General features: G+C 44.9%; 1 protein-coding gene across 1 annotated transcript; it reads left to right on the top strand.

Annotated features, from left to right (window-relative positions):
• Nucleotides 1-1182: 1182 nt before the first annotated feature.
• ZBED9 (zinc finger BED-type containing 9) lies at nucleotides 1183-16359 on the top strand. The gene is made up of 4 exons (XM_008711573.2): nucleotides 1183-1712; nucleotides 10646-10793; nucleotides 11721-13213; nucleotides 14241-16359. The coding sequence occupies exons 1-4, from the start codon at nucleotides 1293-1295 to the stop codon at nucleotides 16155-16157; spliced, it is 3978 nt and encodes a 1325-aa protein (XP_008709795.2). The 5' UTR covers nucleotides 1183-1292; the 3' UTR covers nucleotides 16158-16359.
• Nucleotides 16360-23649: the final 7290 nt, after the last annotated feature.

Raw genomic sequence — 23649 nt, forward strand, 5'->3', positions numbered from 1 at the left:
GAACCCAGGGGTAAGAATTTTTAATGCAGAGATTTCCAAAAGACACGTCCTGATTCTTCAAAGCCTCTTGAATCAGAAATGCCAAAATGTGAGTCATCAGTAGAGACCAAAGTAGAAGGAAAGAGAGAATGGAGAGAGGAGCCGTCCAGCCCTCAGCAAGCACTGCTCGGGTGTGCATCATTCTCTGAGGGTGTTAACCAGGCCGGGAGGCCGGCTGGGTGCGGAGGACCCAGAGGAACCAGGGCTGGCCCCACGCCGCTGCAGGTGCTCCCAGGCCCCGGGCGCCGCGCTCGCCGCAGCCTTCCCGCGCGGCGCGGAAGCGGTTGCGCGCACCTGCCGACGCCGTGGCTGCGGAGCGCGCGGCCCGAGGGAGCACGCGGCGGGCGGGGGGTCTCCGGGCTCCCGGGCGGGGACTCCGGGGCTCTGGGAGCGCGCCGGAGCGCGCAGGGTCGTTCTCTGGGGTCGGTTCAGGGCCGCGCTCGCAGACCCTCTCTGTGGGTCGGGCGCCTCTCCACCCGTGAAATGGAGAGGTGACTCTCGAGCCTGGCTTGCGGCGACCGGGGAGGGAGGCGGGGTGCAGCCCGCAAATTCGCGGCCGTGGCGTGCGCCGCAGGGGTGCCCTCGCACCAGCGTCCGACCGCCAAGAAAACCCAGAGCCGCCTGGAGCCGGTGGAACGGACGGCGGACGGCGGCGGCGCCGGCTCTCCCCGCGCTGGCTCCGGGGCGCCGCAGCCCGCGGCCACGACCACCGAGAGCTCGCACCGCCCGCAGTCCTAGAGCGGACCGGAAGTGCGCGCCTGGCCGGCGGGGACGTGCGGGCGGCTGCGCGTCGGGGAGCCCCGCCGGCCGGGAGGGTGGCCCTGCGCCCGGCGTCGCGCGGCCGCTCTGCGCTCCTCGGGGGCGGAGCCGCGGCTGAGGGACGCCGGGGTACGAGCGGCCGCCGGGCTCGGCTCCGGAGCGACCTTCCCCGCGCCGGGCCGCCCGGCTGCGGGGCCCAAGCGTCGTGAGGCCCGCGACGGCCTCGGTCACGTCGGGGTTCGGCGTGGCGGGTCCCGTGCTGCGCGGTTCTGCGCTGGGCGCGGTTCCGGTCTGCTCGGAGCGCGGCCGCCCGTCCCGCGGACTCGCTCCAGTGACGCCGTGTCGTCCCGGACACAAGTCGTCCTCCGTGGCTGCCGTCGTTCTGTGTTCACGACGACTTCCCGGACTCAGCGCGGGGGCGGCGCGCAAGGCAAGCGGCCCACCTGCCCAGACCCCGGGCGCAGAGAGCGGCGCGCTGAACTTCGGGGCTCAGGATGGCCGCCGCCTCCGGGCTCCTCCCGGGCCTGGCTGGCCGGGCTGCAGGGGAACACGCGGAGATTATCAGAGTGAAGGTTAAGGAAGAAGACCACGTGTGGGATCAGGAGTCCTGCCCACAGAAGGACGCGTCTCACACCCGGGAGCTCTGCCGTCTGCGCTTCCGACAGTTCTGCTACCAGGAGACTCCCGGACCCCGCGAGGCGCTGAGCCGGCTCCGGGAGCTGTGCCGACGCTGGCTGCGGCCCGAGACCCACAGCAAGGAGCAGATCGTGGAGCTGCTGGTGCTGGAGCAGTTCCTGACCATCCTGCCCGAGGAGCTGCAGGCCTGGGTGCGGGAGCAGCAGCCGGAGAGCGGCGAGCAGGTGGTGACTGTGCTGGAAGATCTGGAGAGGGAGCTGGATGAGCCTCGACAGCAGGTGAGACCTGGCAAGTGCCAGCTTCCCTGGGGAATTTGAGTTCATGGGTCCAAGGTGGAGTGCGTGCGGTGAACTTCACGCTGGTGGCTGCGGACTCTGGTTTGGGGCGTTACCATTTGACCTCCGGTGCAGAGGAATGCATTCATGCAATGGGATGACAGTGTTGATGTTAAGTGATAGCGGATCCAGGTAACTCGATTTAACCAAATGGGAAACCTTGGTCCAACGCTTACCAGCAGAAAATATATTTATTTAGTGACTGTGAGGGTAAAGTAGCTGTCTCTTCTTAGGATGCCCACTACCTTAACCATATATGAAAACTAATCAGTATAAGAATATAAGGAATACCTTCTAGGAGACACAAATAGAGAAGTAGCCAAATGTAATAGAAATAATCAGGAAAGGGTGAATGATGGGATTTGGATTCCGTAATAGGCCCTGTCACTAATGAGCTGTGTAACCTTGGGCATATCACACCTTCTCTGGGCTTTAATGTCTTCATCTGTACAACAAAGAGATTCATTGCATCGTTTTCTAGATACTTCCCAGTACTTGGAGTTGTTGGTACGGGAAGTGTATTGAGCCCAGTATTTGGTCTTTCACCATGACATTAGAGATTATTTTTAAGAGAGTATACTTGCTTCTAGGACAGTGATTTTAGACCATTATGGATGTTGCCAAACACTCTTACGTTGCTATAATGATAGCATCCATACACTTACCTGAATCCTTTAAATATGAACATATTATGTATACAGTCTGATCTGTTAAAACACATTTTTCTGAAATGCACATCTGTCATATGAGACTGATAAATAGGGACCTGAGTCTGTATGATGCTGAAATTGACTCATACGTGAAGTTGACCAGCACGTGGATGTTTTGGGCCACCAGGTAAGAGTGGCTTAATGGAAAGTATCTGACGATAGTGGAATGCAGCGCATTTTGAAGACAGACAGTGCTGTGCCAAATGCCCATTCACCTCCACGCCCTTCCTCTGGGCTCTCTTGGCCACACGCTCTGTTTTGGAGATGCTCATTTGCATGGCTCCCTCCCATCTTTGTGCATTGTTAAACTTTTTTGTGTTCCAGAAAATGAGCAAGCACAGGGGTTTACAAGTGGCGCAGGAGCATGCTGGTGATAAAATTCCTGCTACTGAGCGTAAAAGAAGAAAAGCTTTAACAATTGAAGAAAAGCTCGAAATTATAAAACGCTATGAAGAAAATGGAAGAACCTGTGACACTGATGGATGCGAGGGAGTCAGCTTTGCATTCGGTTCGAGACCACACTGGGAAAACGAAGGGGAGTTACGTTGCTGGGCCAGTGCCAGTGCTCAGGGTGGTTAGAACAAGACGTGAGGAAATGAAGGACGTGGAACATCTGTTAAGTGTGTGGACTGAGGACCAAACACGGAAGCAGTCAGAGGCAGCCTTTCTCAGAATAAAGAGAAGGTCTTCACGGTATGTGAACACTTTAAGATGAAAGCTGGAAGTCCTGCAGAAGTGCTTTCATTTAGCGTAAGTAGTGTCTGCTCAGTGACTTCGAGAACTGCCACACCTTCTGCAGCGTTAAGCCCTCCGGTGAGGCTGTGAGTGCAGATGGAAGAAGTGTAGACGGTTCTCCCAGTGTTACGAAATTTGACTGATGAAGAAGGCTGTACCTGGGATCAGATTTTTAATTTTGATGAAACAGTGTCTGTTGGAAGCAGATTCTCTCAAGAGCCTGTATCTTGAAGGAAGAAACACACACTCGAGGGCTGAAGGCTACAGAAGATCGTCTGGTGTGATGCTGGGTGGAAATGCCCGTGAGGGTGTAAAGCTCAAGCCTGTTGTGGTTCATCACTTTGCCTGCCCACAAGCTTTGAAAGGACTTGCAAGCCTAGCTTGCTATAGTTCTAGCAGAGAGGCTGCAAAACGGGGAGGTACTTGTTGGTCTTTTAGGTGATGTTTTTGTAGGTGATCTAAAAAAGTAACTGCAAGAGGAAAAAATTGTCTTTTAAAATTCTTTTAATTCTCAAGAATTATAAGCCATCCAAGCCATCCTCCAGCAGTTGCTTTCTTCAAGTATCAAAGTTCTCTTTTCCCTCCTAATACAACTTCTTTACTCCAGCCCCTTGATCAGGGTGTGGTATCAGCCTTTAAAGCTCATTACTTAAGGAGAACGTTCAAGATGTTTACTGCACCTACAGTGTTTGCATTCTGGAATAAATTCAACATTAAACTTGCCGTTGATAGTATTGTAGAGGTTTGGAATGATGTCACGAAAGCCTGCTTGCTTGGAGTGTAGCGTAACATTCTCCCTGATTTAGGTCATGATTCTGAAGGCCCTGAACCCTCATGAGAGCTGCCCCAAGCAGAGCCAGCTGTGTTGCTCGGCAGAGGAGGCTGAATCTGAGAAGTTGGGATCAAGGATGTTGGGGAGCTGCTGCAGTCCCGCGCAGACGAGCTCTTCACGTAAGAGCTGCAACAGGTAGTCACTCAGGCACAAATGGAAGGTGTGGGAGAAACTACCCCGAAAGAGGTTACTTCTGCGTCACTTTCTGCTCTAGGTCCACTGGAGAAGGAGTGCCAGTGGGCCAGACATAACGCAGAACGCGGTGGGATCGCACTTCCGTGTAAGGTCCTGTTTGGAGCCATAGAAGCTGCTGCTTTATGAACAAAGGAAGATGTTTAAGCAGCAAAAACTGGATATCTTTTTATGTCAATGCCAAAGAAGTAAAAAGAAGACAATGAGCCAGAACCATTACTATACTTCTTCTAAAATCACTACATTTCTCTTTTCTTTTTTTTTTTAAAGACTTTATTTATCTACCTGTCAGCACAAGCAGAGGGGAGTGGCAGGCAGAGGGAGAAGCAGGCTCCCCACTAAGCAGGGAGCCCGACGTGGGACTCGATCCCAGGACCCCGGGGTCAGGACCTGAGCTGAAGGTAGACGCTTCACCGACTGAGCCCCCCAGGTGCCCCAAATCACTACGTTTCTTGGAAAATGTGCAAATGCTTCTCCACCTGGACTTCTGATGGCAGCATCTCTAACCTTGCTCCACCCTTTCCTCGTACCTCTTTCTAACACAGTAGCTTCACCTTTGTAAGGTAAAGTCCTATGTGAAATGTAATCATTCTTTTTAGTATGTCTTTTTGACTATGCTTTTAGTGCTTTTATTTTTACTAGAATTGCTACAGTTTTATTAGCACTGTGATGACAAAGTTGTGTAGATGTTCAGTAGTCTATCCTGTAATTTTATTTTCTCCATAAACCTGGTTACTTTTTTGTATGGTTTTGCAGAAAGCATGTTTTTTCATGAGTTCACATATTCTAACATAGATGCCTGTATACGCAGTTTCTTACCTCTAGCCAGCACATCTTCTCCCTTTGTTTCAAATAAACAATACTGGTTTTTCCCTTAAGATGTGCTTGTTACTTTAGAATTTTCCTCTTTCAGCTTTATTGAGAAATGTAGCCATTGGTAGGACTTGGTGTTTGGTCAGTTCTGGGTAATGTTCATATTTGATCGTTTTTCATACGACTCAGGATTATAGGTATCTCCTCGTCTTATGGAATATTTCGTTTGCATATGTGTTTCTCATTGCTCTCGTTTCTGTGTGGTTTCTGGAGGAAGGGGACAATGCCATCGTTGCAGACACGTTTAGCTGCCAGCTGGACACAGGCGTCCCTGCTTCAGAAAGTTCCGCTCCGCCCCACTTCACTTTACTCCACTTGCCCTTGCAGAACACCTGCATTGGTACAGCAATGGCTCCTTTGCATCAGAATGAAAATCCTCTGTGGATTTCTGCTGGTGAGCAAACACGGGGACGAATGCAGTCCTTGTACAGGCGAAGCAGCCCCGCGTGGACTTGCAGAAAGTGGGGAGACTGTTGGCTGTGTGCCATTTTGGCTTACAGTGGTTTTCGTAGGAACGCTCTACTCCTGTACAGCGGGGAGACCTGCATCCGCTCTCCCCTCTTCCCTCCTTCAAACATGATGGTTCTGCTCCTGTTGCCCACGTACCTGCCTATGTGCTTTTCCGGCTTTCCTTGTACTCGAGTTGGCTGTGCAGCATGGCTCTGGCCGGGGAGAAATAGGCATGTTCTCTGGGGGTTTCTGGGAAAGTTTTTACTTTCCTTATAAAATGGGACAGATGTGTTTAGTTCCGTATTTTCCCACTTCCTGTTTTGAACATAAATGTGTCTGGAGCCGTTTCAGAAACTTCTTTATTCGGTTGATAAATTTTAGGAGAGGAGGTTGACAATACTAGAAACAAAGTTGTTTCTATCCGTAGATACTGCTGATGAATATAAAATTATCTGTAATCTGTACATTTTAAAGCATAACATTTCACTAGCTGACATCTGAACATTGCTATGGACTCTGTTTTTTTTTCATTTTTTATTTTTAAAAAAATCATAGCAGCATTGAGCATAGGAAATGATGAGATGCCATCAATACCTAGTAAAGTGAATATAATGTTATATAATAATATTATATATAGTATATTTTTATGTATATGCTTTTATATATGCTTTACTAATCCAGCAAAAATGAGCAAAAAACCCCCACTTAATTCTAAGTTTTATTGTCAACTATAGGATAACTCCTGATTATTTAAGCTAGCATTTCTTTTCAGTGTCTACAAAGGGGGAGTTAGCCAATTAGCTAAAATAGATCAGGACATGCAAATCAACAGTATTTTATGGTAATCTGGGTTGTGTGACAACTTCATTAGGAATTTGATAATGTAGATTAATGAATATTTCTGGGGCAGTGTTAAGAACTTACACGTGCATTATAATGGACTTTATGCCCATTTTATGCCATCTATAGTAATATGGATAAAAAGTTTTTTTAAAATATGCATGGCTTGTTTAATTTGCCATAATAATTGTTTTCCATTGCTTAGCTTGTCACACCTTAACATTGAAAATCTCAGCACAAGCTCAGCTGTCCCTGAGACCGTCACTTCCAAACAATAAGGTCTTCCAGACTTACATTTCCCTATGCCAGATCCAGACTACATACAAAAATCTCCTATCTGAATGTATAATACACTACAAATCAATAAGCAAAAGGACACATACCCCAATAAAAAATCAGCAAAAGACTTGAACACGAACTGTACAGAAAAAGGATAACGGGCCCATGAAACTAAAACAATGACTCAATCTTACTAATCAGAAAAATGCAAATTTAAACAATAGGTGGCACCACTTTATTCCAGCCAGTGTGGATTAAAAGTGCTGACATGACCAAATTTGGGTAAGGATGTTGAGCCACGAGAATGCTTATGTCCTGGTAGGAATAAGTTGTTTTGGCCACTTCAGAAACATCTACCACATGTAGCCATCCATACTGTATGATCCAACAAACCTACTCCTAGGTATGTGTCTACAAGAAACACTTTCAAAGACATGTAAAATAATATTCATAGCGGCATTATTGCAATTGCCAGAAACGCTGAACAAGTGAAATGACTATTAAAAATGGAGTAGGTGAACATAATTATGGTGTATTTGTACCATTGGATACTTTACAACAGTGAAAATAAATGAACAACCACATACAACAGTGTGGATGAATTTCACAAACATAGTGTTGAGCAAAGAAGTCAGACAAAAATAAATACACGTCTGATTTTGTTTATATAAAGCTCAAAAAGCAAAATGACTCTGGTGATGGATGTCCGCGTCGTAGTTACTTCTGGGGAAGAGAGTAGGGCACACGTAGCCTTCTGAGACGTTGATCACGTTCAGGGAGGTTCACTTTGTGATAAATCACTGAGCTCTATGCTTATGAGCTGTGTACTTTTTTCTAAGCATTTTTTAACTCCAGTTAAAAATCGTAGTAATTGCGGGGCGCCTGGGTGGCTCGGTTGGTTGAGCAGCTGACTCTTGGGTGAGATCGAGCCCCATGTGGGCGCCACACTGAGTGTGGAGTCAGCTTGACATTCTCTCTCTCCCTCTCCCTCTGTCCCTCCCCCTGCTTGTGTACTCTCTTTCTCTTTGTCTGAAATAAATAAATCCTTAAAAATTGTATTAATGAAAAGATTTTTATCCCATCGTGGTGTCTCCTGCATGATAGGCTGGGGTATTTGACTATGTGCACATTTTTAGATTCATATGTCATGTGAATGAGGAATTATTTTTGTAAAGCAAAGACCTAGTGAGGGAAATTTCCAGAATTAACCAGGTTTGTAAATGCCCTCCAAAGGATAAGCTAAATTTTTACTTGGATTTTGCAAGTTAGATGCAGAGCGTGGGTAATATGGCAGAGCAAGAATTGATTAGGTTTCTACACCTAATGGTGTGGAATAAGTCCGATTTTTTCATTATTTTATCCTTGAGAATATTTGGCAAGGCAGACCAAGTCTGAAATGTTTGGTTTGACTGCAGTATGAGGCTGTTGTGCAAGAAAGCAGGCTTGGCAAGAATGTGAAGTGGCCAGGCTCTTCCACTGTATGGAGCCCACTCGCAGAGGTGGGAGCAGGTGCCATAGTCAGAGCTCCAGCCAGAGAGTCCAGGCCTGTTATTTGTGTCCTTTACACCGGAAGGTATATTAAATAAATACAGATCAGAATTTCTGTTTTTAGGGAGATGACAACTTGCTTTCTTTTAAAAAAGTAGCTTTCGTGGTCTGTTTTGTTTTATTTATTTTTTAAAGGATTTTTATTTATTTATTTGTTTGTGACAGAGAGAGCACAAGCAGGGGGAGCTGCAGGCAGAGGGAGAAGCAGGCTCCCCACTGAGCAGGGAGCCTGATGCGGACCCGATCCCAGGACTCTGGGATCATGACCTGAGCGGAAGGCAGACGCTTCACCAACTGAGCCACCCAGGTGCCCCCAAAATGGTTTCTTATGGGAGTGGGGGTGGAGTAGAATATAAACAAGACTTCTCTGAATATTTATTTTAATTTTTTAATATCATGTAAATGTTTTAAATATTTTAAAAGCAATGTTAAAATGTTTAAACACAGAAACAGATGAACTCAACCGCATATCAAATTAATAACAATAACAGCAGAACAATAACTCAGGTGACTTGAACACGGGGTTCTGATTATATACTCTGTGGGGTGCCGTCTGTGGGCATAGAAAGCCACAAAGAGATACCGCTGCACAACACATGGCACTTAATTCTGAAACTTGGGTGTTTATTGTGGGTCAGAGCATATGTGTAAATACAAACATTGTACTGAACTGGGTTTTGTTCGTGTCGCTGTGGGAGAAGGAGGTGTTAAAATGGAATACGGAGAGGTGAGGTAAGTCTAGTGGTATTGACATGGAATGGAATTCATGATAATCTAGACGTATATTTACCAGCTCTGTTCATGAAAGGGCCTGGAGGGGAGGACGCACCATTAACAGCGAGCCTACCTGCTATTCAGTCTTCGTTACTAACACGGTTGCTCTACAGTGAATCAAGACTTCTGGGGGAAAACAGTTGGAACTAGATCTGGGAAAATACAGCGTGGTCCTTGGGTTCATTGTTCTGGAAAGCATGGATGTGCTAAACACACTAGTGGGGTTGTGTTCAAGGATGCAGGAACCTGATGAAAGGGACGCTGGGGGCTAAATGGGAGACAGTTTAAGATCGAGGTGAGTAAGGATGGAATGGATTACAAAGTAAGTCTATACTGATATTCAAGATGAGAGACAGAGGGGCACCTGGGTGGCTCCGTCGGTTAACTGTCTGACTCTTGCCGTTGCTCAGGGCATGATCTCAGGGTCGTGAGATGGAGCCCCGCCTTAGGCTCTGTGCTGAGCGTGAAGCCTGCTTAAGAGTTTGTCTCCTTCACACGCCTGCCATTCTCTCTCCCCAAAAAGAGACAGAAAGCTCTTTACAGAAAATTGCTGGCTAGTAAATGTAGAAGGAATGATAAAGACAGGCAGTCATTTTGCAGCCTCCAGTATAAAAATCGATCAAAATCATCAGTGAATGCTCAGAGTGTTGGGGAATGGGCTATTTATGGAGTTCCACGCTATCCCCCCATAGCTGACTTACTGATTCCAGTGGGAAAAGTGCATGGGTAGAGCTGGTGGTCACTACCTGAGCTAAGACGTGATCACGTTATCAGTAATGAGATGACGTGATCGCGTGTGCCCTGAGACACTCCACAGGAAGTACACAGCACTTACGTAGCCTTCTTCCAGAAATTACTCACCTGAGTCCATTTGCAAAGAAAGAATAAGACAAATCCCTAACGTGGGATACTCTGTAACATAACTGGCTCTGACTTTTCAAAAATGGAATGACCTAAAAAGGCAGAAAACTATTTTAGATTAAAAGAATCAAAAGACATAATAACCAAAAGCAGTGAATAAATATTGTTTCACAGAGTTAAAAAAAACATAAAATATATTTTGAGGACAGTTAGGGAAATTTAATTATAAACCATATATGAGATGATTAGTGTAAGGAGGAGATAATGTGTTCTTTTTCACCCAACACAGTCATCCAAACGGATTGGCTTCTTTCCCCGTCCATAACACTGGGGTAACGTTTTCCACATTTATTCCAAGACAACTGTTAGATTCCTCTCTGGGCTGAATAGCTCATTAGTAACTCTTAAATAATTTGCATAACCTCACCCCAGGTATTTATTTTTAGTTGCTCACACCGAAATCCATTTACAATTTTCTTTTAATTATCACAATTTAGGGAGGATTCCGTTAATGTGTTTCTGTTGTTATTCCCCCAAACAGCAACCACGGGGATGAGTATCGGCCTCTGTCCAGTGGAGGCAGCTTTTGTTGTCTGGCTCTGGCTTTATTAGTCCCAGCACTTTTTATTTCTTCTTATCCCGTCTTGGACTCCTCCTAAGAGTTCAGTGAAGACTTTTGTCTTCTTATGTTCTATTTCAGTAGAAGAATGTTCTGAGGTTTGCGCAGTGGTCTGTGCAGTGAGCACGTCTGTTAATTTCCAGATGTTCCTGTTTGTCCTCAGGTCCCACAGGGCACAGATGGGCTGGAAATTCCTATGGAGGAAATGACTCCTGTGGACACCACAGAGGGGTCCTTAGGTGCCCAGCTGCAGCCTGTGGAAGACGGAATGGAATGTCACTCTCCAGAGCCACACCCACTGCAAGATAACGGTGAGGACGGTGTGGTCTGAGAGATGAGATTGGAGAGCAGGAAGGGTCCAGTCCTGAGAAGTAAGCAGAGCTCATCCATTGCCGCCTTACTGAGCATAGCTGAAGGAAAAGTCGCGTCGTGTGAGGCTGTTAGAGGAGTTGAATGAAGCAGCCACGTGGTAATGTAAGAAATAGTTGAATACGGTTCCAGTAGTTGAATACCTGTGGCTCTCCGTGGACATTCTGCAGTGGAGTTAAGTACCTGTGGATAAGCCAGATGTCTGTGGGGCGTGCTTGTCAGTGTAGCCATAGGTCCCACTTCTATAGCCTCTGCCGCAAATTTTGTCACATACGATGTTTAAGACTTGGAAATACTACTTAGAAATTCTATTAAAGAAAATGAGGGGCGCCTGAGTGGCTTAGTCAGTTAAGCGTCTGTCTGGGGCTCAGGATCGAGCCCCACATCGGGCTCCCTGCTCAGCCGGGAGTCTGCTTCTCCTTCTTCCTCTGCCCCTCCCCCTGCTTGCTCACTCACACTCTCTTAAATAAATAAGTAAATATCTTTTTAAAAATCTATTACTGTATTGCTGAGGCTTTTCTAGCCAAAAAAATTGTCTTTTGTAGGTAGTAAGTAAATAAATAACATCAATTTACTTCTTGTTTTTCATAAAACAGTGCTTTACTTTAAGGCTAATCCCAGATACTGCTCTGGAAGGTCACATCCTGGCTTTCTGCTCTTTACTGTGTCAGCACTTTTTGTTCCGGGCTGGGGTTCTTCATTTACCTTCTGTTCCTCCAAGGCTGGACTCCCGAACTAAAACTGTATTCCACCAGCTTGTGTGCTCATAGCCTCTGCTTCTACCTCAAACGCTAGTAGCTACTTGGGTAGTATATATATTTCTAATTATATTCCCAAATATTCTAATTGGTTTTTTCTTCATATTTTAGGGTCATTTTTGTGGCTTTCCATGATGTCTCAAAGCATGGGTGATGATAACCCTAGTAGCTTAGACACTGATGAACCAGAAATTGAACCAGAAAACATGAGAGAGAAGTTCTGCAGAAGCTTAGCAGTGTTACTGGAAAACAAAAGTAATAATACCAAGATATTTTCTAAAGCGAAGTACTGTCAGTTAGTAAGGGAAGTGAAAGAGGCGAAAGCAAAGGCGAGAAAGGACTCCGTTGACTCCCGTCGCTTGGCTAGATTTGATGTGATCCTCGTACAAGGAAATGAGAAGCTGATTGAGGCTGTCAATGGGGAAACAGATAAAGTACGGTATTACTTGCACAGCGAGGAGTTATTTGACATTCTGCATGACACCCATCTCAGCATTGGACATGGTGGGCGTACCCGCATGGAAAAAGAGTTACAAGCAAAGTACAGGAACATCACGAAGGAAGTTATAATGCTATACTTGACTCTCTGCAGACCGTGCCAACAGAAAAAGTCAAAACTCAAGAAAGTTCTAACATCAGAGCCAATGAAGGAAGTGAATTCAAGATGCCAAGTGGATCTTATCGACATGCAATTGAATCCTGATGGGGAGTATAAATTTATTATGCATTATCAAGACCTTCGTACGAGGTTGAGTTTTTTGCGGTCACTAAAATCTAAAAAGCCTAAGGAAGTTGCACATGCTCTTTTAGATATTTTTACAATCACTGGCGCACCCAGTGTCCTACAATCTGACAATGGGAGGGAATTTTCAAGGCAGATTGTCAGTGAGCTCAGTAATATTTGGCCAGAATTGAAAATTGTCCATGGGAAGCCTCTGCCCTGTGAAAGCCAAAGTTCTATGAATCAGAGTAATGAGGATATCCAGAATAGGATTATCTCCTGGATGCAGACTAACCGTTCGTCACACTGGGCTGAATTTTTGTGGTTCATTCAGATGACCCAAAATCAACCCTATCACCGAGGCATGCGGCAGGCTCCTGCAGGCACCCTTAGCTCTGAAGCTAGACTAGGCCCGTGTCGTTGTCAGCTAGCTGAAGAACTTACTGCTCGCCTGCGGCCAGACAATGAGGTCAATCAGGCCGACGGAGAATTGGGAAGCACGCCAGGAGCGCAGTCTGCAGAGAACATGGAGACGGGCACGGACAGCAGTGATACCGGAGAGCATCTTTCTGCTTCTCCTCCAGGGGCCGCGAAGAAGCCTCCCGAAGACAGACTGAGATTTGTATCCTGTGTAGTTTGTGAGAAAGCACGCTCAGGGGCTCATAGTCGTGTACCGCGTGACGGAAACGTCCGTGCGATCCGCAGAGCGCCCCCTCCACATGACGCTGAGGGCTGTCGCCACAGAGGAGCGTGTAGTCTCTGCTGTGAGACCACGACAGTGAAAAGGAAACGTGACGAGATCCAGAGAAGTTTGACTGGTCAGACTTCCAAAATGCTGAAGCCGTCAGACACACCATTTTCCTTAGACAAAGTGGGAGATTGGGTAAGAGTCTGAGTGTGTGCTGCAGATGAGAGCAGGGGAAGAGCTTCATCACACGTCACTGTGCGCGTGTTGGGCGAGGATGTGTGCGGTAGAGACATGAAGCACCATTGGGCCAACTTGGGTTGGTTTTCTCCAGAGAAAAGCCCATTACTTTTAATGCCCCCCCCCCCTTTCAGGTTGGAAGTTGTAACCTTGAATGCTGCTTTATCTGTTGTCTGGGGTCATGGCGGTATTTCTTTTACTCCTTTCTGGTGTCAGGCATTTCCTGGGGGGTGAGAAAGCTAAGACCGCGTGTGTGAGGGTGTGTTTCTCCAGGAGGGTGAATGTGGGAAAAGCCCATCTTAATGTTACTTTGTTTTAATTGTATATAAGTTTGGGTGGGGAGGTAAGCCAGGAAAGGGCGGCTCAGGTCAAGTGAGAAGTATTTAGGAAGGGCAAGGGATGATCAGTTCGACTGGGGATACGGGTTTGTGTTGAGAAAAAGCTCAGTTTTCGGATTTAAATGGAGAGCATGAGATAAGGCCAAATAGATGTATTTTAAATCAGTAGGTTTTATAAAGTAGAGTTAATGTGAGTTTGGAGTTTTGAAACATGGAGGTTACGCATGATTTGGGCCAATGGTACCCAGAGTGTGATCTGCGGACCAGCACTGGTCTACAGAGGGCTAAGTACACTAATCAAGGAGTGTTCAGAAAGTCATAACAGTTTGACATCACCGTAGTATCCAGACCCATGATGCATGAACTTGCGTTTTTGAATAGAACACGGCCCGGCTCGGGCATCACTAACCTCCCAGGGCCAGTCACTGTGGGGGGAGATGCACGCCAGTCAAGCACAGTTACAACGTATGATGTTTGATGGCTAGTTTGCTGTAACTCGGAAAAATGGAAGCCTTTATTTATCTTTATAACTTAATTTTAAAACCATTTTTAAGTTTTTAATCAAGCCTAGTTTTTAATTTATAGTTTTTATCAGAAAAAGGAGGAAAGTAAAATTTGTATTGTTTATTTTTCATCATAATTTGCAGATGGCAAAACAACCTTCACTGGACTTTTTTGTCAAGAAAAAACATCCCTTTTCTGAATATGGCAGTAGTAGTAAGAGAAATGGTAATGATGGAAGTCGCCCAGAGCAGGTGAAAACCAGAAGAGTTCACACAAGTTTTACTCGGAAGTATGATCCCTCATATATCGAGTTTGGGTTTGTAGCCGTAATTGATGGTGAAGTGCTGAAACCACAGTGTATTATTTGTGGAGACATACTGGCTAATGAAGCAATGAAACCATCAAAACTTAAGCGGCATTTATATTCAAAACATAAAGAAGTAAGTTCACAACCAAAAGAATTCTTTGAGAGGAAGAGTAACGAATTAAAAAGCCAGCCAAAGCAGGTGTTCAGTGTTTCTCACATCAACATCAGTGCCCTGCGGGCTTCGTACAAAGTGGCGCTCCCGGTCGCCAAGTCTAAAACGCCCTACACGATCGCTGAGACGCTGGTGAAAGACTGCATCAGAGAGGTCTGTCTGGAGATGCTGGGTGAGTCCGCGGCGGAGAGAGTGGCCCAGGTGCCACTTTCCAATGACACCATAGCCCGGCGCATTCAGGAGCTGGCCAGCGACATGGAAGACCAGCTCATAGAGCAAATAAGAGAAGCAAAGTACTTCTCGTTGCAGCTCGATGAGTGCAGAGATATCGCTAACATGATCGTTCTGCTGGTGTACGTGCGGTTCGAACACGGTGATGATATCAAGGAGGAATTCTTCTTTTCAGCCACTTTACCGACACACACAACTAGCTCAGAACTGTACGAAGCTGTGAAGAATTACGTGGTCGACAAGTGTGGCCTGGAATTTAGGTTTTGTGTAGGAGTCTGTTCTGATGGCGCAGCCTCCATGACAGGAACGCACTCCGAAGTGCTTACCCAGCTCAAGGAGCTTGCGCCAGAATGCAGAATAACACATTGCTTCATTCATCGAGAGAGTCTGGCGATGAGAAGGGTATCCGCGGAACTAAACAGCGTGCTTACTGACACGATAAAAATTGTGAATTATGTCAAGTCTAACGTGTTAAGTTCAAGACTGTTCTCTTTACTGTGCGACAGTATGGAAGCTGATCACGAGCAGCTGTTAGTGCACGCCGAGATTCGGTGGCTATCACGGGGGAGAGTTCTGTCAAGAGTGTTTGAAATACGAAACGAACTCTTAGTGTTCCTGCAAAGCAAGAAACCAGTTTGGTCCCAGCTTTTCAAAGATGTGAATTGGACAGCCAGACTTGCTTATTTATCTGATATCTTCGGTATTTTTAATGATCTTAACGTTTCCATGCAAGGAAAGAACGCAACCTGTTTTTCAATGGCTGATAAGATTGAAGGACAAAAACGGAAGTTAGAAGCTTGGAAAAACAGAGTTTCTACAGATTGTTATGACATGTTCCATAATTTAACAACAGTTATCCATGAAGTGGGCAGTGACCTTGATATTGTCCATCTGCGAAAAGTTATCAACGAACATCTTACAAATTTGTTGGACTGTTTTGAATTGTACTTTCCATCGAAAGAAGATCCACGCGTAGGAAACTCATGGATCCAAAATCCATTTCTTTCATCAAAAGATAATGTAAATTTAACCGTAACCCTACAGGATAACTTGTTGAAGCTGGCTACGGATGAAGGGCTGAAAATGAACTTTGAAAGTACAGCATCACTTGCTTCCTTTTGGATAAAAGTTAAAAATGTGTACCCTGAGCTTGCTGAGGTGGCTCTGAAATCCCTTCTTCTGTTCCCCTCCACGTCCCTCTGTGAGACTGGGTTCTCCACTCTGAGTGTCATTAAAGCAAAACACAGAAACAGTTTAAATATCCATTATCCCCTGAGAGTAGCACTGTCATCCATCCAGCCGAGGTTAGACAGATTGACAAGCAAGAAGCAAGCTCACTTATCACATTAAAAACTTGAAAGTATTCAGTCGGGGTGTGCATATGCACATCATGGAATATGGAAAGTTACTAGGATAGCAGTTCTCTGTATAAATTGTCCATATGTACACTTTCAGTTAAATGTACAGTTTTTATAATTCTTTTCTTTCTTGCTATATTTATTAAAATGTAACTTTAAATCTGTTGCTTCTAATATTAAACAATTTGGTCTTACGTTTTGTACGTCTTTGTTGTTGTTGTATTTCATTAGGATATTTAGATTGTAGGATGACTTCTTTGAAATGGTGTCTTAGACCATGACGGGAAGTGGACTCGGGGCTGGAATTAGAATCGGGGTGCCAGGGTCAGGGAGGGGTGGGCTTCTCCAGCTGGTCCTGGGTGGAAGCTGACGTTGGGTTTCCTCTGTTGGTGCGCGTTTAGACGCAGTGTTTATGTGGCTGAGGTGGGGAAGCACCTTGTGGTGGTGTCATGGCTTTGGAGGCACGTTGCTAAGTTCCGATTTCGTCAGGGCGGGGGGGTCGGACCGCAGAGCCGGATCAGGCACAGGTGTTCAGGTTTTCCTGAGCCGATTGCTGCTGCGGTTCTGTGGGACAAGCCAGGGGTTTTAGCTCCTCTGGGGCATGTAATAACCTCAGGAAGCGCCACACGTCTGCCCTCGCTCGGAATGACTGAGAATGGGCTCTTAGCAGGCTCTTCAGGTAAAACAGACCAAGGTCCTTGGAGAAAGTGAGTCTTCTCCTAGACAGGGAAGCAGCGTAACAGTAAGTGCTGCTTTTCAAAGAAAAGTAACTGAAGGTTGAAGAAGGGGAGGGTGTTTAGTAACACAGAATGTCACTACTAGTTTATTGATTGAAAAGTTCCATTGCAATGGATCCCAAAACTCTTAGAAAGTGGAGGAAATGTTTTTCACAGTCAATTCTGAAACTTCAGTAGGATTATGTTTTATTGTATGTGTTTCATAAAATCTTAGAGCTTTTCAAAAATAAGGTGCTAGTGGTGGACAGATGTCCACGACAGTAGTTTGGTTTTGTCCTCCTACATCTTAGGTGTCCTGTCTCCTGCTTGACTCTATTTTGGAGCTAAGGGACTTAGGTTTTAAAAATTTTGCCATTTGTTGATTGAGTAAAGTATTGTGCTTCCAATTTTCAATGTTAAAAAGCAATGTATGTGTGGTGATTTTATACTTATTTTTATAAATGCCTGAAGTGTCTGGGAGAAAAGAAACCGAGGGACATAAAGAGTACATTTTAAAAGAGAACTAAACTCCCTTATTTTCTCTAAGAAATACAGAATACTGGATATCTGAAAGCAGAATTAGAATCATCTGGACAAAATTGTTGATGTGATTTTTGGCCCTCTCAGATATTTGCTTTAGATGCCTGTGTATTTTTCCTGCAAATGACTCAGTACCAGAAGGCTGAATTGCTTTCCCTCTACTTTTTTTTTTTAAGGAATATTTGTCTTTCCTCCCTTTCCTCCTCCCTGTTTTATTGTCTTACCGTACATTTTTTTTCTTTAGCAGCTTTATTGAGGTCTAGTTTACATGAAAACATGAATTTGATGACTAGTGATTCTGTAAATCAGAAGACCTTTGTCTTCCTATGTTCGGCGAGTTTCCCGTCTAGACCCGTGGTGCACGCATACACCACAGAGTGCGTGTTCTCTCGTGTGCGCGTATGACTTTGTGCTTGTACCCGTTTATCATTTATGTTTGTGTCATTTTTAAATTGCATTTATGGTTATCTGTGTATAGCAGGATGTCGTGTTGAACGTTTCCTGTTACTCAAAGAATGGCAACTACAGAGGGGCCAAAATGGGTCGAGGAGATAGTAAGCTCCCCCACCCTAAAGACCTGTTAGCACGCCTAGACCCAAAAGCCTCCTGCCCTTCACGCGCACAGACACGCCTTCCGGTGTTACGAGTCACTTGCAAGGGGCGCCTTCAGGAAGAGGAGACTTGCATTTCACTTCCAGACTGGCTGTTAGTTTAGGCAGGGGATGTGCTCACCGGTTCTATGGCTACCTGAGCTGGAAAACAAAGTTGGAGAGAGGTGGTTCGACCTGCAGCAGGTCGGCCCAGGGTCCCACAGTTTGGGGCAAAAATATGCAAATTCCCTGTGGGTCAGGTGACACCAAGGAATGTAGGTCTGTACTCTCAGCTAGTGTCCCACGCGGGAAAATGGTCCTCCAGCCAGGAGAGCTCACCTGCAAAGGCTGCTGCCATCTGTGGCTGCTGGGAGCTGAAGGCCATGGAGGAGGTGAAGCGGGAGGTAAATTATCTTTCTGTCCTTGTATATGTAGGTAAGGCCCCCACAAATGTCCTCAGAAAATCTCACGTGCTCCCCATAAGGAAGCTAGAGTTCCAGGGTTTAATCAGAGAGCATGTTACCAATTTACACTGTGTGTGTGTGTGTGTGTGTGTGTGTGTGTGTGTGTGTGTTGACATCGTTAGACGAACCCTGGCCTCTTAGCAAGAGTTATTGTCACGAATAGGGCTGAGTTTGGGGGAAGCAGGTTAGAAGAGGGACGTGCAGTTGATGGCCAGGTGGCCTGCTCAGCTTTATGCCCACGGGGCTCTCCTAGCAGAATGTCTGTTTTGGTGTTCACCACGATAGATTATTGTGAAAGGTCCAAAAACTATAGAACTAGACTATTTTTTAAATTACAGACATTACACATAACACATTTGTTTTTTGTTTACTTGAGAGAGCGTGAGCAATGAGGAGGGGCAAAGGGAGAGGGAGAGAATCTTAAGCAGAGTCTGAGCTGAGCCCAGATCCTGATGCGGGGCTTGATCTCACGACCCTGACATCAGGACCTGAGCAGAAACTGAATGTCGGACGCTCAACTGACTGAGCCACTCAGACGCCCCTAGAAGTAGAAATTATGATGAGGAAATAAAACATGTTTACTGGTTCAAAGGACGTACTATGTGCTTTGCATTCTGATATACTTGTGTTAAGTTGAATTTACTATCAATTATTTATTGATACAATTGTGGTTTTAATTAATTAAGCCTTGGGTTCATTAAAAAATATAAAAAGGGAAAGAGCGTGAGGCCATTGTGGACTGTATGACTTTCAAGAGTGTGACTATGATTATAATGTGCGTTATCGTAGTAAACACTAATTTCTGACTGAAATCTCTCTTGCATCTTTAGGAGGGCAAATTTTCCAAACTGCTATTTTCCTGTCGGAAAATCTCCTCTCATAGTTAACTGCAGGAACCAAATGTGAACTCAGAGTGACCAGAGTACAGGAGCGCCGGGCACTGTAGGTGGGAAAGGTGGCCGGCGATGAGGAGGCCGCAGAAGAGAAGCCGATTCACGGGACAAACCCAGGTAAGGAGTGTGGCCTTCATTCCAGAGGCACTGGGAAGCACTGAACGAATGGTAAATAGAAGGGGACTGGAATCACATTTTAGCAAGGCTTCTCTGCGCACAGTGTGGCCAGTACCCTGGAGTGCCAGAGGCAAGAAAGCCGCGTCCGGTCGTGGGCTAGATTAGTGGTCATGGTGTGGCTGGGGGCACGGCAGTAGGGATGAAAGGAAAGGGACGTTATTTGAAAGGCTCAGGATTGTAAAGGTGCCAGTGTCCAGTCCTATTGAATTTACCGACAGAGGTTTCATGCCATATAACAATATCTAAAAAATATATATGTGAGCAAAGGGTCAGACTTGCTAAGAACATTTTTTTAAAAAGATGAGAAAACTTGCTTATTCTCACCTCAAATGTTGAAAGTCATCAGAAAGCCAGAGTGTATAGGACAGGATGGTATGAGAACAGAGGTAGACAAACCACTGGAGTAGAACAGGGATCCCAGAAGCAATCCAACTGATCAGTGGAAACTTGATACGGCAGAGCTATTCCTGCTTGGTGGAGAAAAGAAAAAATTGATTATCCCTTTGGGAAAAAGTGGAACTGGATCCCTACATTCCAAATGTATTGAAGATACAAATGTGAAATGCAAAGCCGTAGAACTTGTTTTATCGGTTATCGCCCAGAGACACTGAAGACGGGGGCCTGCCCCGCAGTCTCTCTACACTGTCGGCTGCACGCCAGGCGTCGGGAGGAGCCGTGCCTGTGAATGCCGACGGCACCAGCGCTTACAAGAGCCCAAATGCAAAACAGCCCAGATGTCCGTCCACAGAGTAAAATGGACTATGTTACTCAACGTCTAGCTACGGTAGTGACATTGAGTCATCACTGAGGGTTGGGGGTTTGATGAAATGCAATGTATCTGTCAAAGCTCCTCAAAGTACAGGATTAAGATGGGTGCATTTGTTGTACGGTGTACCTCAATCAAGTTTAGTTTAAAGACGAGGGACCTGTGTTACGTCAACACGGGTTTAATTCAAGGGTACAATATTGAAGGAGAAAGCAAAGTTGCCCAACAATACCGAAGTACTGCTCCGTCCATATAAAAAAAAGCTTCATAAAGTTCTGGAAGTCTGAAAAACCTAAACAGCACAAATGAGAGATGCGATGTGGTACAAATGTGAAGGAGGAGAACCCGCAGAATATGGAAACGGAACCCCGGACGGAGGGCCTGTGCCGGGTGAGGGAAGGAAGGTTGTGACTTGGGAGGGTCACTCGGTCGTAGTCGGTGAGGACACTCGTGTTCAACGTGGGGGGTGCTTTTGTTTTAATGCCTTGTACACACGTTATGAATACTCTGATATCTTTCCAAAGGTTAAGGTACAAAATAATTAGTTAATACAATATAAATCTGACAAAACTGATGCTGAAGACAGGATGAAAAGATTTAAAAATGAAAAATTGTGATAGAACTGACGTTATGGAGGAAAGACCGGGACGTCTCAGTGTCCGTTCATGAGAAGAGAACAGAGAGAGCGGGCACTGAGTGGTCTTTGAAGAAATGAAGCATAAGAATATTCTAGAATTGAGAAAGGCCTGAGCCCCCAAAATCAAGCTACAAAACCACCCCAAAGCAAGATAAATGAAACTAAATTTATACATAGATCTATCATAGTGGGAAAAAGATTAAAAGAGATTTAAAAATAACAAATAGAATTGACTTATGGGAGGTTTTTCAACAGCCATAACAAAAACCAGAAAAAGTTGAAAAGCATTTTCAAAGAGCTGAGAAAAAATAACTACCAACTTAATAGAGATGAAACCCACTGCTCACTGTCGTGTTCAACAATGACAGAAGAATAAAAATATTTTCACGAATCTCACGAGAGACATGATACCAACAAACTGTCACTAAAACAAACTATAAGGACATAATTAAGAAAGAATAAAATTAAACCATGAAGGAAAAACTAAGCTCAACAAGGAAGGATAAGCAAAGAAAATAACAGCTCGGAAATCTACATAAACATTTCCTGTAACATAATGTTAGTAATCATGTGTAATTATTGGGGTTAAAACACCAAGAAGGAACTTGAAACACTAAACAACAAGTAAGTTGGGCAGAGCAGGGTGATAAGAATTTTTTTTAAAGATAATTTAAACTATAAGGAACAAACCCAATTTTCTTCAACTTATATCCAACAAATGCAATTTCCTAGTGACAAGATACTTCACTAAAAGTCCTAATGGCGATTACTATGAACATCTTCGAATTTGACAGGAGAGCTTCTTGCTCATCTGAACAGAGAAACTAGCCAGAAATTCAAATTCATGATGACAAGATGCACAGCGTGCATATATCTAACCTCATCTGACTTTAACCCATCTGAAGAGCTTTCGTACGTATGTAGTAATCGGCCCATTAATATGTCCCGATCTTTCTTCACAGCAAAGAATAGTGATTTTATATTATCAAAAGCACTGAGTCAACCCTCATCTTTTTAAAAAAGATTTTTATGTAAATTCAATTAATTAACATACAACGTATTATTGGTTTCAGAAGTAGAGGTCACTGATTCATCAGTCTTATATAACACCCAGTGCTCATTACATCACATGCCCTCCTTAATGCCCATCTCCCAGTTACCCCATCCCCTCCCCTCCAGCAACCCTCAGTTTGTTTCCTATGATTAAGAGTCTCTTATGGTTTGTCTCCTTCTCTGGTTTCATCTTGTTTCATTTTTTCCTCTCTTTCCCTATGATCCTCTGCCTTGTTTCTCAAATTCCACATATGAGTGAGATCATATGATAATTGTCTTTCTAGGATAACAACCTCTAGTTCCATCCACATCATTGCAAATGGCAAGATTTCATTTTTTTGATGTTTGTGTAGTATTCCCTTTGTGTGTGTGTGTGTGTGTGTGTGTGTGTGTGTGTGTATTTATCTATCTTTATCCATTTGTGTGTCGATGGACATCTGGGCTCTTTCCATAGTTTGGCTATTGTGGACATTGTTGCTATAAACATTGGGGTGCAGGTGCCCCTTCAGATCACTACATTTGTATCTTTGGGGTAAATACCCAGTAGTGCAATTGCTGGGTCATAGGGTAGCTCTATTTTCAGCTTTTTGAGGAACCTCCATACTGTTTTCCAGAGTGGCTGCACCAGCTTGCATTCCCACCAACAGTGTGGGAGGGTTCCCCTTTCTCCACATCTTCGCCAACATCTGTCGTTTCCAGACTTGTTAATTTTGGCCATTCTGACTGGTGTGAGCTGGTATCTCATTGTGGTTTTGATTTGTGTTTCCCTGATGCCAAGTGATGTGGAACATTTTCAACTTTTTGAGGAACCTCCATACTGTTTTAATCCTGGATATATTATTGTTTAAATGTATGTTTTAAATGTTAGGATAAATGATAATTATGTAAATAGTGGGAGGGAAAGTGATCAAAGAATGACTCCCAGGAAGGCTATAAAGAAGCAAGTATTGGATTTAACCCCACTGAAAATTTATAATTCTATACTGAAACAAGCTATTAATAAATATAAAAATTAGTAACTGGGAAAATGTTTAGAATACAGTAGATAGATACACTTGGTCTATTATATTTATATGTTTGATGGTGATCTTTTCAATAAATAAGAAAAGTGTTGAACGGTGTAAAAGAAAAGAAATGGGTCAAGGATTCCAGGGGCTAAAAGTGACATTTACTTCTCAAAGGTCTCTTGTGTAGCTAGATTCTGCTGGGCTCAGCAGGGATTAGCCAGGCTTTTGTTGTGTTATCTGTGTGTCTCCATATGTCTTCTCATTCCAGACCAGTAGCCACCTGGTGTGCTCCTCTCCTGGCCTCACGCAGGTGGGCAGGTGGGCTCACGCAGGTGGGCTGAGAACTTCCCTCAGCTCACAGCCACACACTCGCCTCCCACCCACATTCCACTGGTCAGATCAAGCCCTGTCGCTAAACCCAGTGTCAATGGATTAGGAAAGTATACATCATCTCTAGGGAAGACATAGCAAGAGCAAAAAGCATAAACCAAAAAACCCCAGAATATTCAACTAAAAGTCTTTTAAATCATAAACACATTTTTTTTTTTTTTTTTACATTGCCAGATAAAATGGTCTCAAGATTATTTCAGTAGCCCAGAGGGGTGGTGCATAGGTGGCCGTCAGTTACGGGACCACCTCTT

The sequence above is a fragment of the Ursus maritimus genome, unplaced genomic scaffold (genome assembly GCF_017311325.1).
Source record: "Ursus maritimus isolate PB19 unplaced genomic scaffold, ASM1731132v1 scaffold_30, whole genome shotgun sequence".
Lineage (NCBI taxonomy): Eukaryota > Metazoa > Chordata > Mammalia > Carnivora > Ursidae > Ursus > Ursus maritimus.